The following is a 16,338-nucleotide window of genomic DNA, read 5'->3' on the forward strand; positions in this document are numbered from 1 at the left end:
GCAATGTCCTATCTTGCTCCCTGAAACAAACCATAAAAGACAGGCAGAAGCCAAGCTACTGACTTAGTCTGAGAAGTTTATTGAAGAGGAGAGATGCCCCCCTCTACCTAGATGAGGAGCCTTGAAGGGGCAAGCACTGGGCCTTGCCCTGTACAGTGAGTGTTGCCCGCCTCTTAAGTCCAGGACCTTCAGCAAGAACCATCACACCACCTTGTTGATGATGACACCCAATTCTTCAATCTCACACTGGACTTCATCGCCCTTCTGCAATGGAGTGGTCGCCAGGTTGTCAGACCTTAGTCTGATACACACAAATCTAACATACATACACAGGCCTGGGTTTCTCAAGCCTGAGCCATGCCTGTCAGGCCTCTGGGTCCTCCCTTTCCTCCTTTTAGCCAACCTACCTTGAGAAAGACAGGAGGTTTCCTGAATACACCAACACCTGGGGGGGTACCCGTCAAGATGATGTCCCCGGGGTACAGGGTGACGAACCTGGGGCAAGCACAAGGGCCAGGTGAGACCAGGGGCCGAGGGGCCATAGCCAGGGATGGAGGGCTCAGCTCAGTTGCAGGTAGCTGTGTAGGGCAGGGCTTCATCTCACTTACTGGGAGACCCAGGCTATCAGCTCTTCTGTCTTAAACACCATCTGATTGGTGTTGCTGCTCTGGACCACCTCCCCATTCACCCGGCAGCAGATCTTTAAGTTGTGTGGATCTGAAATGCATAAAACACCACCTTGGACCTCTTCCTGTTTTTCCTCAACCCCGCCTGGATGTGTCCCAGACCCTCCAGGGTGAGGAAAAAAATGGCAATTTTGCCTTAAAAGATGGACGTCTATCCACAGCAAAGACTGACAATAATAAAGACTTGGCACCTGTAATGCAAAAAGGAAACTGCAGGAGCAGGGCAGTGAACCTCTGGCACCTGACTGGCAGGTGTTGGCTCACCAGTAAGTGTCCTGGCTAACCACATTTTTATCTTAACTTTTGTTTCACACATTCACAAACACATCCTCTTAGAGCAGCCAGAACACAATCTCACTTCACTGTTGATTGACGGCTAAACGCCCTGGACACACACCCCAACCCAAATGGCCATGCTTTGCCCTTTGCATCATGGCCTTTCTTCCCGGCACCTGGTGCCCTTGCTACTGGTAGCCAGTGTTGACCTGGCCACGGGCTGGGCAAGGTCCTGTTGGTCTTCTGTCTCCCTGACAGGAAAATGCATGGCTTTTGTGACAGCCATTCTCTGTGATGCTCAAGGGCCAGCTTTGCTTTCTTCCAATCTAAAGACTCCCAGATGGCAGCTAGAGAGAGCTTAACCACCAGGAGGGAAACACTGTTTCCTGTAATTCACTTGCCGAATGCAGATTCACCACCTCTGTGGCTGTGGTCCTCTAGAGGGCGAGGGGATGTGGAAGGCGGCCCACGGGGCCCAGGTTGAGACTTGCTCTGTAGGGAATCAGTGCAAGGCAGCTGAGGAGTGGGGGCTCCACACTGAACTGTCCCCACACTCCCACTTCCTGAGCGTTGCTATTTCTTTGCTCTGACTTATCTGAGCAGAGCAAGATGCGTCATCATAGGCGCTGCCAGAGACCTACCTGCTATACTGTCCTTGGTCACCAAAGCAGGACCCAGGGGGCAGAAAGTGTCAAAGGTTTTTCCCAGCAGCCACTGCCTTCCATTGCGTCTCATTTGCCAGTCACGAGCACTTACGTCATGTGCCACAGTGAAGCCAGCCACATAAGCCATGGCATCTGTGGCCTATGGGGGCAGGGGATTTGGCCAGATTAGAGATTAGGTAACAGTGACACCAGCCCCCATAACAAAACCTTTATCCCACGCTAGAAGCCAGAGCTCACCTAAAGTGTTAGGCAAGGAACAAGGCAGGTGCCCAAGCCGACCGCTTCCTAAGGCCAGGGATAGTGGGTACCACCCACTCAACCTCACCTTGATGTGCTTGCCTTTCTTCCCAATGACCACGGCCAGCTCCACTTCCCAGTCCACCTCCTGCAGTGGGAAAGGAGCATAAACCGCCCGGCCCTGGGCCTCTCCCAGTGCTGAGGGGCTGCACACATATCTTGGGGTCTGGGCCCCCCACCAGCGGGGTCAGCTGCTGGCCCACAGTCATAAAATGAACCAGAGTGGCAGGGGGCGTGATTTGTACACCCATAAGCCTTGGGCAATGGCAGGCAGCACCACTGATGCAGGTACAGTTCCCATGGTGACTAGAGGAGCAACACTGGTCTGGGGACTGAATTTATAAGTCACTCTTGCCTGGCTGGTGTGGCTCAGTGGTTGAGCGTTGACCTATGAACCAGGAGGTCATGTTTGATTCCTGGTCAGGCCGTATGCCTGGGTTGTGGGCTCGATCCCCAGTAGGGGATGTGCAGGAGGCTGCCAATCAATGATTATCTCTCATCATTGATGTTTCTATCTCCCTCTCCCTTCTCTGAAATCAATAAAAATACATACATTTTTTTAAAGTCACTCTTAATACTTCCAAAAAAGGATGGATACCAAGTAATAATAGCTAATCCTACTGTGTGCCAGGCACCATTCTAGTGCTTTAATGCATTAACTCAAATGATAAAAAGATCAACAAGCCAATATAAAGGTGGGCAAAAGGCTTGAATAAACAATTACCAAAAATACACAGGCCACAGAAAATGAAAACATAATCAGCCTTTCCCATTTTAGCAAAGTGCTACAAAAAAGAAACAATCTAACATTTTAAACTGGCTGCTCTTTTGAATGGTCCAGAGCTACTATGAGTATACCTGACACTGACTTTGATCTCTAGCATTGCACCCCACTAGAAAGAACCAGGTTCCTTGGGGAAATGGCTAATTCCAGGTCTAATATACTAATGAGCCTGTGCTGTCTTACACAGAAAGTAAGTAAGTGCTCAAAAAGTGATGGGGCTGCAGGCCAACTTGAACCCCCCACTGGCCAAACAGATCATTTGCATGTAAAAAGAACTGTAAGTGATGGATTACAACATGTTGGATAAAAATAAAAATCAGAAATTCATGATACTAAAGGAATGAAGTTTAAAAAAAAAGGAGGCACCTCTTGTTCACAGAATGCCAGCTAATAAAGAATAGAAGGCATGGTGAAAAATCACATTTTTCTAACACCCAGTGCAATAGAGTAAGGTAAGGATGATCAGGGAATCTTTAGATGAAAACAGTGGGGCAATAAGATAGTCCCATGGTCTCAGACTACTACAGATTGCTTAGTACCACAGAAATGCACCTTCACAATGGAGAGGTCTAATGAACAGCCAGTAAACCTCAAGTGATTAAACTTTAAGCACCTGACAGGAGTCTCCCAGTGGGATGCAGTGTGAGGACACATCTGTGCTATAGACTGCATGTTTGTGTCCCTCCAAATTCATGTCTTGAAACCTACCCCTCAATGTGATGGTATTCGGAGGTGGGGTCTTTGGAAGGTGATTGTCATGAGGGCAGAGCTGCCATGAGGAGGATTATGCCTTTATAAAAGAGACCCCAGAGAGCTCCCTGTCCCTTTTTACATGTGAGAACACAGGGAAAGACATCTAGGAACCAGGAAGTGGCCTTCCCAGACACCAAATTTATCAGTGCCTTGATCTTGCACTTCCAGTCTCTAGAACTGAAAAATAAATGTCTGTTGTTTATAAGCCATCCAGTATATTTTGTTATGGTAGCCCAAATGGACTGAGACACTTGTGTAGAACTCTTGACAAAAATGTTTAACGTAGATCTGATCATGAAGACACAATCAGACAAGTCCAGACCATAGGACATGGTAAGACAACTTGTGCCACAACAGATAGAAAATGGGCTCGGCCAGGGTGGCTCAGTGGTTGAGCATTCACCTATGAACCAAGAAATCCCAGTTTGATGCCCAGGTTGCAGGCTCAATCCCCAGTGGAGGATGTACAGGAGGCGGCTGATCAATGAGTCTCTCATCATTGATGTTCCTATCTCTCCCTCTCCCTTCCTCTCTGAAATCAGTAAAAACATTTTTTTTTCTTTAAAAAAAAAGGAAAGAAAATGGCAGTAGGCTGTTGGGCAGAGACAGAGGTCAGCAGAGTATGGCCTGTGGGTGAATCCAGGTTGCTGCCTGTTTCTGTAGATAGAGCTTTCTATTCTGTAGATAGAGCTTTCCTGGAACACAGCCACGTTCATTCATTTATGTATCAGCCATGACTGTGTTCACACTGCAGTGGCAAAGTTGAACTGTTGCAACAGACACTACTGGCATTCAAACTCTAATATTTACTAACTGGCCCTTGGAGAAAAAGTCCATGGATTCCTGTGGATCTGTAGATTATAGGTCGCAAAGAGACATAACCAAATGCAATGTGTGACCTTGTTTGATCCTGGGTCAAACAGTACCCAAATTGAAAGTCACCTCCCAGTTGGACTTCATATCAGAGGTTATGCATGATAATATTCTTGGTTGTGATAAAGGTATTATGGTCATGTAGGACATTGTCCTTATTCTTAGAAGGTGCATGCTGAATTTTATAATTGCCTATGATGAAAGTATATTACTTTTGTAATCCAAATAGAAATAACGGAAAGTTCTCTTCTATTAATTTTTTTTCCTGAGGCCAGTCTTATTACTCTATAATCCCCTGTAGTTCCTGTTTAATGCACTATAGGTGGCTCCTGTAAGCTGGGTGCTGCGCCTCTGTGATGGGCCCCAGTGACCTGAGAGGGCCATGGGGAGGCACCGACCTGGCTCTCAGGCGGGAGGATGACCTCATCGTAGGGCCCCACGATGGAGCTGGCAAACTTGCTGAAGATGATGGGCTCCTTGGGCACGGGCACGTTCTGTTCCTTGCAGTGGTCCACGTAATTCATGCCCACACACACCACCTTGTCTGGCCGTGTGACTGGAGCCAGGAAGGTCACCTCTGACCGCGGTAAGACTGGCAACTGGGCAGCCAGGGCTCTGCAGAGACCAGAGCAGGAGAGAGGGGCTGGATGGGAGCAGGCTGGCAGTCCTGGGCATGCTGGGGAGATCCCACAGCAGCTGCAAGTTTTGCTGTTTATATTTTTTAGATCTATCAACCATCAGAGTCAGTGTGAAAATCAAGGCCAGCATTGTCCTTTGACATCAGAGCATGGTTTAATATTTATCCAAGGTGGATTTCCTTTCCCCCATCAGGTAATACACGTCCACGTAAAGGAATTCAGAAGGTGCAGATGGGAGTAACTGGAAGGTCTTTCTTCTACCCTTTCTCCTAGTCACCCCGCTGCAGCCTTGGAGATACACAGTGTCCTATGCAGCTTTTCACAGCTATTCTATTATTCTCCTCTTGTCATTTTATACTAATGATAGCACACTATATACACCTTACTAAAAATACAGATGCATTTTAAAGATCTCACCATAACAGTTTATTATGGCTACGTACTACTGCACTATAGAGACACACTCAATTCCCTGTTGACAGATACGGAAGTAGGTTCCAATCTTGGGAAACATACTCTTACCAACACTGTGTACTGTCAAACATTTGTGTTTTTTCCAGTTTAATAGGTAAAACGATATCTCAAAGTGGTCTTTACTATTCATCAATACCTTTAGACCAAATGCCACAGGGCTTCTCTGCTTCAGGGAAGTCACCATCTAATCTAGCCCAAACCCAAGAAAACCTCCATGCAATTCTCTTTTCCCTAAGAAGCCAAGAGTCCAATCACTCCTCCAACTTCTCAAGATGCTACTTAGGACCCCGGGTCCCACACCTCTCGGGCAGGCAGCAACTTCACCCCCAGGGAAGTTGTGATGAAGTGGAGTTTGTGGTCTTTGGATAATCACCCTCCCTGGGCCCCACTATACACTGCGGCTGCTGTCAGATAAGATTTCTAAGAATCTTTATTTACTAAGAGAACAGGTGAGAAAGGAAAGCTGAGGCTACCCTGCTTCCCTGCAAAAGAGCTACCTGCTGGTTCTGTTTCCCAGGGCAACAACCACAGGGTGATACTGCCTGCTGATTTACCTTCTCGCCACTGAGAGAGTGGACTCTCCCTGCTCCAGGAACTCTACCATGGTCTTGGGCAGTGTGGGGTCAAAGGCATTGAGGTTGATGACCCCTCCGCCATTCCCTGACTCCAGGCCCAGGTGAGGTCCGGTCAGGTGGGGTGCCTGGAACTGCACCAGTCTCATGTCTCTGGAGGGTTGAAAGGGCCAGCGCTGAGCCTGCAGCAGAGCTGTGAGCAGCCTTCTTCTAGCAGGGAACAGCATCAGTCTATGGAGAAAACAGTGGGTCACAGGGTACAGAGGGAGCTGGGAGCCATCAGCAGGATCCCAATGTTCCTCGAGTTCCAGCCCCCAAGTTCTGGCACACCACATGGAGGTGGTCTGGATTTATAAGTTATTTCACCCTCTATGCTTCAAAAGGTGGTTTTTTTGCTCAATTCAATGCATATAATGAAACCTTTCTAGAGGAGCAACTACTTCATGTCAGGCCCTAAGCTAGGTGCCAGGGAATCCAGCGTTCCTTCAACCAGTGCTTTCTGAAAGCATACACTGTACCTGCACCACTAAGGCAAACAGTCTAGATCAGACATACTCAGCCCTGCCATTCTGCTCACAAGGAAAAGTGATGTTAACAATGGATAGGATTCAGCAATGGGACTCCTGCTGTGACAATCAAGGGTCCTGCAAGTGTGACCAAGGCAGTGTGACGAAGTGGTTTTGTGACCTTGGATAATCACCCTCCAGGGCCTCAATTCACCCCTTTATAAATTGAAGCTGCTGTCATATAAGATTTCTAAGGCTCTTCAGTAAAACAGGTGAGAAAGGAAAGCTGGGGCTACCCTGCTCCCTTACAAAAGAGCTCCCTGCTGGTTTGGTTTCCCAGGGTAGGGCTTGTCTAGTTTCTTCAGGAAGTGATGCTGGGCTGGGCTAGGCTGGGCTGGGCTAAGATGAGGAGGACTAGGAATTAGATAACAGTGGTGCCCACCATAGGCAAATGGCCACTGGGAAAAAATGGCTTCACACCTGCCATAAGCAATTCTTTAAATGACAATTTGATGGTTACCCTCCTACTTAAAATGCTTCCCACTGCTCCCATTACCAAGCCACAATCCCCCTGCTCCAGCCTTCCAGGAGCTGCCCCACCCGCCTCTCCAGACAGTAAATGCTTAGTTTTTCCTGCTGGAGCCCAGGCTGCCTGAGGGAAAGGCTGCAGACAAAGGGCAGGGCCCAGGCCTGACAGGCCTCACCAGGCTGTCTCCTCTCCGCTCTGGGGCCTCGCCTGTCTCTCTCACCTGTCTCTCTCACGGTGGAGTCCACTGTGCCTGGCACGCAGAGGCTCTCAGCTATTCTCTGTTGAATGAACAAATGCCTGAAGCAGGGGCTGACTTTTCACTACTTGGGAAAGCTTGGTGATTGTCAACCTCAGGAGGCATGGCTGTGCCCTCCTTCTTCCAATCACCTAGAAGGTACCAACAGGGCTCAGACCCTGTTTCAAGTTCCAGTTCACTCAAAGAGAAATCCCTTTTGATTTATTTCTAATCTAAGTCTGATCTCCAAACAGTCCCTCCCCTACCTGGCTCCTTGCTTTTAAATTCAGCCCTTTCTGCTCAGGCATGTGGAGGGTAGTCCCAGACTCCTGGACCTCATCTAATGATTCAATCGGCCTTGTTCAGTTAGAGACACATTAGACCCAGGTAACTGATCTAACTACTGTGCTGGCCAATGAGTCTGGCCAGAAAAATGGGGCTTCAAGCCTCCTGCCCTCCTGTCTTATATAACCCAATCTGCCACCGATAAAGGTTGGTCTAGCCCAGTGGTCGGCAAACTCATTAGTCAACAGAGCCAAATATCAACAGGACAACGATTGAAATTTCTTTTGAGAGCCTAATTTTTTAAACTTAAACTTCTTCTAACGCCACTTCTTCAAAATAGACTCGCCCAGGCTGTGGTATTTTGTGGAAGAGCCACACTCAAGGGGCCAAAGAGCCACATATGGCTCGCGAGCCGCAGTTTGCCGACCACAGATCTAGCCAAAGTGGGTGCACTCAGACACTGCACCTGGTAAAATACATACAACAGTAATCACTCCCACTGAATGCCAGGTCTCATTTAAGTGCTTTATCCACAATGTCTCATTTATTTTGATAATCGTGACAGGTAGGTATTGTTAGTCCATTTTACAGACATAAAAACTAAGAGTTAGAGAGGTTAAGGGATTTCCTATGCTCCCAAGGAGGGGAAAGAGCTGGGACTTCAATCCATGTCCAGGTGACATTGAAGTTCTTGGTTCAGAAACCAGGTGGTGTACAAGCAACATAATCTAGCTTTAGCCCACCCCGCCTAGGGCACTTTAGCCCATAAGATTGGGTGAGCAGCAGGGTCCTCCAAAAGATCCTCATGCCCAGACACTGCCTACTCTCAGCCACGCTCAGGGGAACCTGCTGGCTGCCTGCCGCCTCTGGGATAAGGCTGGTTGCTCACCTGCTCTCCAAGATAACCCCAGCCCACACTGTGCCCTTCCCACGTGAACGGCACATGCAGGTTCTCGCTCGTCCTACCACAAACCCCTCGGACAGTGCGCCGCATTTTACAGAAAGGGGCACTGAGGCCTCCAGAGGAGCCGTCACCTGCCAAGGTGTCAGTCAGAATGTGGCCCCGGCGCATCAGCTGTTCGTTCCCTCTCTGCAGCAAAGCCCGAGCTCGGTCCAACCCTGACAAAGGATGCAGCGACGTGAGGAGGAAACAGCACCCAAGTGTGCACCTGGGGACAGCGTCCCACCGTCGGTCCCCACGCATTGCGCCCGAGCCAGCCCCTCGGTTTCCCTACATGCTCAGCTAGGTCCCCTGCATTCAGTGGGCGCTCACGAGCGCCGGCGGCGTGGTCCGAGTGGCGGCCCGAGGTCCAGTCCTGGCCTCGCGCGGGGGATGCCCCCACGCCGGCCCGAACCCGACCTACCTGGCCGCGGCGGGTGTCGGGAGCGCGCCCTGCGCTATCGGACCAGGCTCGCGGGGCTGGGGGCTGGGGTTGGCGGGCGCCAAGAGACTTGTGTCAACGACAGGGACCCGCAGGGGGACCTCCGCTGCAGCGCGACCTCGGCTTCTCGGATAGGACGTGGGCAGAGGCGGCGCTCCGGGTGACGTCCAGAACGACGGCCAGTAGCAGGGCGCTGCGTCCTGTCCCGGAAGTCACGTGCGGAGGGCGGGCCCACGCTGGAGCCTGCAGGCCTCTGGGAGGTACCCGCGCTAGCCGGCAGGACGGCACCCTTCTCTAACAGCGACGTGAGAGCGACTCTTCCTGATGTTTTGTGCCCTGACCCTGGGCGCCTCGCTCCCCTCCCCGTGTCGGGTCCCTGCCTCTGAGCTGGGCACCATTTCCATCGTTGGGCAAATGCGGTAGAACAAACCAAATTATAGCGCGCTGGTTGACAAAGGCAAATCTCTGGCGTATTATTGAGGAGAGGAGGGATGATTGCACCCATTTTACATATGGGACACCCGAGGCTGGAAGTGCTTCGCGCAAGCTGACACAGGCAGTGAGGAGGGGAACCACCATTTTTGACCCCAGGTCCAGCCTTTTACACCCATCCGCAGCAGCCCTGTCTTCACATGCTCTGTGTTGGCCTCAGGACAGGGTAGTGGGAGGCAAAATCTCCAGCGTCAGAGGACAGGCATTCTCCTGAAGAGGTGGTTTAATTAGCCAGGCAGTTACAACCCAGCTCTCCAGGCCTCTGGCAAATGAGGACCTATACTGGGAAAGGGGCTCTGGGCAAGAGGTCCAAGATTTAATCGAGGGCCAGATAGTCGAGGGCTTCAGTTGTCCCAAGGCGTCTGGAGTCTTATCTAGTGCACAGGAGGCCACGGGCAGGTCTTACATGGGATGCCATGGTTAGACTTACATTTGAGTAGTTTTACACTGGTCATCCTCCAAGGAAAGGTGTCTGAGTGGGTGGCACGGCTGAGAGCAGTGGTGGCTGGTGTGCAGCGGAGATGATTAGAGGTCAGAGATGTTCAGGAGGTAGAACTGACAGTCCTTAGTGATGACAGGAGTTGGGAGTGAGCGGGAAGGAGGTGCAAGGCTGCCTCCTAGGTCTCTGGCCTGGTGATGGCAGTGCTATTCGTGGAAACAAGTTCTGGAGAGACAGCAGCTCTGGGGGAGGATGGTGAGCTGGGTTTTGGATGGGTTGTATTTAATGTGCCTGTGGGACATTCAAGTGGGTACTGCAGAGTGGGCAGTTGCAGCGTGGGGCTCTAGTCTGGCTTCAAGATAGAAAGAGGTCAGCATAGAGATAGAAATGAAGACTGTGGGAGTGAGTGTGAACAGGGGGAATGTCCTAGAGAGCCTGGCATAACCCTAGCAGGAGACCCACCCGGTAAGGGTGGGCAACACTAGAGGAGCTATCAGAAAAACTGCAGGGAACAGGGAGGCAGGGGAACGCATAACTTAGGCAGAGTCGGGGAGCCACGCCTTCCAAATGGCAAGGAAAGGAGGACTTCTGCTTCTGGACAAGATGGAGTAAGAGGGACAGGATTTACCCTGCATGAAACAAGAAACTCAGACAAAATATGCAAAACAATGGTTTTCAAGAAATTGGACATCAAGTAATGAAGAACAGTGATATCAGACAGGAAACAAATGAGACCCTCTGGCTGCCCCTGCTTGCTTTGAGAGCGTTTCCAGGCTGTGGCAGAAGGAGGGTGGACCAAAGGGGAGCCTGCATACCCCATGAGCTGCAGAAATGGAGCTGAGGCCCGGTAAGTCCAAGGAAGCTAGAGTTTGCAGGACAAAGTCCTGGAGAGAAGAGACCCAGGCATTCTGTAGAGGTTCCCCCTCAAGTGTCCAGCAGAGTCCTGAGCAGTGCATGTCTGCGAGGCAACTGCCTGAGAGCAGGGAAAGAATCATCAAGAAGAATCAGAGGGAACAGTGTCAAGAGATTGCACAAGGCCAGGAGCAGTGCCTCTTCCCACTAGTCAGATTGGAAAACTCAGAAATCTCCGGACACGGGGTAGAGTACTCATGAAGGTCTAGCCTCCATAGGGAGGTGGGGAGTAATGCCCCACAAATCATAAAACCAAGATCCACCAGGATCAAACGCTGCAAGTAGCTTAATTACATCACAGGCCAAGCTCAATAATGTTTATAGAAATAAATAAAAAATATCCAGCAACCAATAAGGTCAAATTCACAAGTTCTGATATCTAATCCAAGATAACCCAGGCTTGGAAAGAAGCAGGAAAACATGGCCCATAGCGGGAAGAATCTAGCATTTTAATGGAACTCAGAACTGACAGATGTTAGAATTAACAGACAAGAATATTATAACAGTTACTACAACTGTACTCCATCTGTTCAAAGTTAATTAGAAACATGGAAGATAGTTTTCAAAGGGATCCAAAGCAAACGTCCATTGATGGAAACTACAATATCTGAGATGAAAAAGTGCACTAGATGGGTTAATGGCAGAGTCGACATTGCAGAAGAAAAGATGAGTGAATTTGCAAACAGGTTCATTTGTACTAACCTGCTGGCTGGAGCCGAAGTTACCAACACAAAGGGAGAGAGGAGAGGCATCCATTCTGTTCTCCATGCCTTTCAGAAGCACAGAGTTGCTTTTTGGGCCACAAACATGCGAATGTACAAAAAGATGGCACTGTAGACCCCAGGGCCTGGGGCCTGTTCAAACAGGAGTGCCCCAGCAATGCGACCACGGCAGAGCTGGAAGAGCGCGGCCTGCTCCCCTTGGAGAAACAAAACAGAGAAATGGGTTCTCCGCTCCTAGAGCCTGGGGGCTGTCGCAGTCTTACTTGGCGGGCCGCTAGCTGGCAGTGGCGGTCTGGGACTGACTGATGGCCTGCTCTCTGGGGCCTTATTTTTAGTTTCTGGATGTCTTCCTGTATTTGGTGATTTTTCAAAACGGGGACAGCACTGCCTGGTTTCGTTAGTGAAACTCCAAGGAATGGGATTCAGCCAGAATTGCTCAGGACAGGAAAGTGGGTGGAAGAGAGCTGGGCTGGGTGGTGTAGGGGTGGGTGCTCCAGAAGGAGGTGCCCTACAGTGCAGGCCACGTGTTTCAAACAGACTTTGACCCTGGTGCCTCCTGAGCTGGTCCCTGACCCAGCAAGCTCACCTGGGCTGTCTGCTCCACGGCAGCGGCTCCTTCCCTGTAACCTTCGGTGCAGCAGCATCACTGGCCACTCCCTCCCCATGTTTCGCCGCAGGGCCCTTCTGGGGCCCCCACGGGTGAACACCAGGGCTTCTGCTGGCAAGAGCCCACAGTCTGGCAGGGAGACAGCTGGGTATGTTGTCCTGACCCCCTTCCCTCAGGGCTCACTGACATCTGGAAAGCATGTTCCACCCCACGGCTGAGCTTGACATTAAGGGCTGTAGCAGATGAGAAATGTTAAGCCAGCTTAGGATGGAGTGTTGGGGGTGGGGAACCTATGAGCGGCTCACATGGTGACAAATCTGAGATTGGGAGGGGCTTGCTTAAGGTATAGTTTGATTTTGAGCTCAAGGGCTGAACCCTGCCCCCTCCCCCTTGCTTTCTCTGTCTCCATCCCTCAGCCAGCTTACCCTTCTTCTGCTCTGGCTTCATTCCCTGGCTCCTCCAGTTCCCAAATGGCAGCTCCAGCCCCACGACTCAGGCCCCTGAAGCTTCAGATGGTGAGGAGCAGAGCCTTTCCCAGCATTCCCGGCTTGGATTTCCCTTGTCCCCCTTGGCTCCAGGTGCCCACCCTCAACCAACCACTCTGAGCAGGGAAGACATGTACCAACGGGCTGAGGGCTGGCCTTGGAGTTAGGGTCCCCGACTTTCTGGATAGAGAGAGGGAGGGATCCCCAGGGAGACTGGGGGCTACTGCCAGAGGAGGGGAATGCTAGAGAGGCAGCAGGCTGGTGTCCAATCAGCTGGCCTTCCTCAGCACACACATGAGACTGCATGAGACGCTCCTGAGGCCTTTACTGCCGGGGCAATGGATGGGCCATCTCGGGCCGAGGGGTGGGGTATGCATCCAAAAGATTCTTCATCCAAAAGACAGTTTGGGAATTTTCAAAGCCAGCCCAGAGAGCTGAGCTGAGGGGCCCTGGGCCTGAGTCCAGTTGTGAGAGCAAAGATGGGTAGGGCAGGGTGAGTTAGAGGATGCTGGGGATTCCTGGTCAGGAATAGACAGAAACAAAAGGCACCCAGCAGACAGCAGGGAGCCCAGTTCTAGCACTGATGGCCCTGGGCAGTCAGGGGAGCCATCGGGGGGAGTTTGTGGGTTGCATGGCCTCCACCACCACCCAAGAGAGGGCTGCATGTAGTGCCTTCTCAGAATGAACCTGAGTATATTCCAGGCACATCCCAGGCCTCCTATCAGGCCCACTCCCATTACAGGACCTCTCAGCTCTGGACAAGGTCTAATTCGGCCTTTATCCTCTCTTGGAGATTTATGCAATTTCCCCATGTAAGTGGGCAGGGTTTGAGTGAGATGGTAGAGAGTTTCTTCCAGACGCCCTCATCTTGGCCTTATGTGGGCACAGGATAACTGCTGGTCATGCTGGCTCTGGGACTGGCCATAGTCACCTCCCTGTGCAGTTTGGGCCCCACCTATATCCCACTCTCCTCTCCAATCTCAGAACCTGGCTGAGCTCACTCTGCAGGCAGCTGGCCTCTGCATGTTCCCTTTACGACCAGCTGGTTCAGACAGTCCATGTGATTGTCGCTGACCCAGGTGAAACCAGAATTTGTGTTGTTTTCAGTGGAAAGAGTAATCTAGAATCTAGATTTTTGAATACTCCATATTATTGGAAACTAATGAGCCTGTATTTTTTTCATCCTCACCCGAGGATATTTTTTCCATTGGTTTTTAGAGAAATTGGAAGGGACGGGGAGAGACAGAGAGAGAAAAACATCAATGTGAGAGAGATGCATCAACTGGTTGCCTCCTGCATAAGCCCTGACTGGGGCTGTACGTGCCCTAGACCGGAATTGAACCTTAGACCCTCAGTCCATGGGCTGATGCTCTCAACACCAAGCAAAATCGGCTAGGCCAAGAGCCCATTTCTTTTTATTTTAATGTTAAACCTTGCATTTATTGGATAAACCCAAATATGCGATATGTTACATTTATCATGTATATGTACATTATTGAAATGATGACTAATATTTTGATTTTTACCTCTTTATTTATAGTTGACAAGGTCCTATAATTTTCCCCTAATCCTATCTCCATGACTGATTTCCCAGGGGTCCTTCTAGACTCCTCACTGCCATCATAGCCTCACAGAGGACACAGCCAGCCATCCCCTCTGCACTGAGTGTCAGGAACAGGAAAGTGCTGAGTAGATGCACAAATTGATGGATGGATGATGGATGGATGATGGATGGATGGATGATAGGTAGATGGTGGATGGATGGATGGTGGTTGGTGGATGGATGGATGGTGGATGGATGGATGGATGGATGGATAGATGGATGATGGATGGATGGGTGGGTGATGGATGGATGGCGGATGGATGGTAGGTAGATGGTGGATGGATGGTGGTTGGTAGATGGATGGATTGTGGGTGGATGGATGGATGGTGGATGGATGATGGATGGATGATGGATGGATGGTGGATGATGGATGGATGGTGGATGGATGGTGGATGAATGATGGATGGTGGATGGGTGGTGGATGGATGATGGATGGATGGCGGGTGGATGGATGGATGGATGGATGGTGGAAGATGGATGGATGGTGGATGGATGGTGGGTGGATGGTAGGTAGATGGTGGATGGATGGTGGATGGATGATGGATGGGCTTTCCCTATTTTGAGCTCTTTGTCCCATCGTGAATGGGATATTTCAGTGCTTACACCCAGCTTGGAGTCACTGTCCTGACTCTATTCTTTAATGGCTGAGAGGTCTTAACACCTTTCAGCTCGGCTTCCCCATCCTCCCATCAGGCTGTGACCAGGGTGAATGGGCTCCACATAGTGGCCAGCCAATGGCAAATGCAGGCCATCCCATCCCCAACAGCAGTCAGGCGGCTCCCTTGCCAGGAGTGTGCCAAGGCCCTCGGTTTCAGGTGGGGTGGAACTTTCGGGGGGTGTGGTGGTAGGGGGTCCTCTCATCTTCCCTCCTAGCTCCTGCTGAGACGCTCATCAGGCAAAGCTGATTACCCAGAGAGGCTTGGTCTCGTCGCTGTGATGATGTCACATGGCCTTGGATCTGGCCCTTGAAGCACTACCAATACCCCCAGAACCCACCTCTTCTCTATCTCCAAGTTAGGGACCCCTTTTCACTCCTTCCCCAGGTTTTCATTTCTTGTCCCTCCCTTGGCATAACCCTTCCTGAGTTTACAGGAAAGGAAGACATCTTCAGGCCAATTCTGTTTCTGCTGTGTCCTGTGGCCTCCAGCCCAGGGGACATGCAGAAATGACATCCTGGAACTGGAAGAGAAAAGTGATCTGGGGACAAGATATAAATGGCACCTCCAGAAGGTACCCTGCCCGCTGGCTGTGTGAGGGTTGCAGGCTGGCATTTCTCATAAAGGCTCCCAACTGCGCCCTCCAGGGACATCATATCGGGAGCTTGAAATCCAGCGTAGAAACTGGCTCATGCTGCCATTTGGGGCCTGTTAAACACTCACCAGCATAGCACTGGGCAGGAGCCAGGGATGAGAGCAGAGGTGGGAGGGGCTGGACCAAAACTCACAGGATAAGTCAAGGTGAGTCCCACTCCTTTGTCAAGTTTATTTTATTAAAATATACAGGACTGATGTTGGTGGGTGCTGAGAACAGGAGCCACCCTCCCAGGTGTGCCCAGGGGAGACGCTTCTGCCATGCAGACATGCGGCCAGTCCTCGTCCCAGCGTGGGAGACAGGCCTCTCCTGGCTGGACGGCAGCCAGTCTGGCCGAGGCCACGGGGGGCAGGGGGATGGTGTGACCCTCTCCTATGACCTGGCCCCTGAGAAGCAGAGCTATTCCAGATGGGGGACTGGGCTGGGGGTGGGGGGAGAAGATCCCTGAGCCAGGGAAAGCTGATGCCTCCTGGAGGAAGAGAGGGACCCCCAGTCAGACTGGAGATGGGGTGTCAGTGCAACTCCAAGGGGAGGCCCACCTGTGGGTGCCCAGGAGTCCCCATGGCCGAACCAGACCAGTCTCCATGACCTCCGCCATCCCACCCTTTCTTGAAGGCCCTGCTCACCCTGGGCCAGGCCGAGCAGAGGCGGGATGGGAGCCGATGGAATGTATGTTTGGGAATGTTCCTCGGAAGTCCCTGCTGCCTGGGCAGGCAGGAGCAGTCATCTCTCTGTGTGTCCTGGAGCCCCCTGTGGGCCTCCCACCAACTTCAGGCCCCAGCCCTTGCTGCTGTCTCTGGCCTCAGGCGGAC

The 16,338-nt window shown here is 51.2% G+C and overlaps 1 protein-coding gene across 4 annotated transcripts; it reads right to left on the reverse strand.

The window, feature by feature from the left end:
• Positions 1 to 56: 56 nt before the first annotated feature.
• LOC103303577 (fumarylacetoacetate hydrolase domain-containing protein 2A) lies at positions 57 to 9,100 on the reverse strand. Of its 4 annotated transcripts, none has more exons than XM_054728429.1 (9): positions 8,938 to 9,100; positions 8,609 to 8,692; positions 6,001 to 6,249; positions 4,733 to 4,949; positions 1,953 to 2,012; positions 1,604 to 1,766; positions 609 to 717; positions 408 to 495; positions 57 to 264 (listed from the first exon to the last, which is right to left on the reverse strand). In XM_054728429.1, the coding sequence occupies exons 3-9, from the start codon at positions 6,243 to 6,245 to the stop codon at positions 202 to 204; spliced, it is 945 nt and encodes a 314-aa protein (XP_054584404.1). In that variant the 5' UTR covers positions 6,246 to 6,249; positions 8,609 to 8,692; positions 8,938 to 9,100; the 3' UTR covers positions 57 to 201. The 4 variants fall into 4 exon arrangements, with proteins under 4 accessions (XP_054584404.1, XP_054584405.1, XP_008158797.1 ...); XM_054728430.1 differs by lacking the exon at positions 8,938 to 9,100 and adding an exon at positions 8,809 to 8,922; XM_008160575.3 differs by lacking the exon at positions 8,609 to 8,692.
• Between the last annotated feature and the right edge of the window lie 7,238 nt (positions 9,101 to 16,338).

This window comes from Eptesicus fuscus, chromosome 16 (genome assembly GCF_027574615.1).
Source record: "Eptesicus fuscus isolate TK198812 chromosome 16, DD_ASM_mEF_20220401, whole genome shotgun sequence".
NCBI lineage: Eukaryota > Metazoa > Chordata > Mammalia > Chiroptera > Vespertilionidae > Eptesicus > Eptesicus fuscus.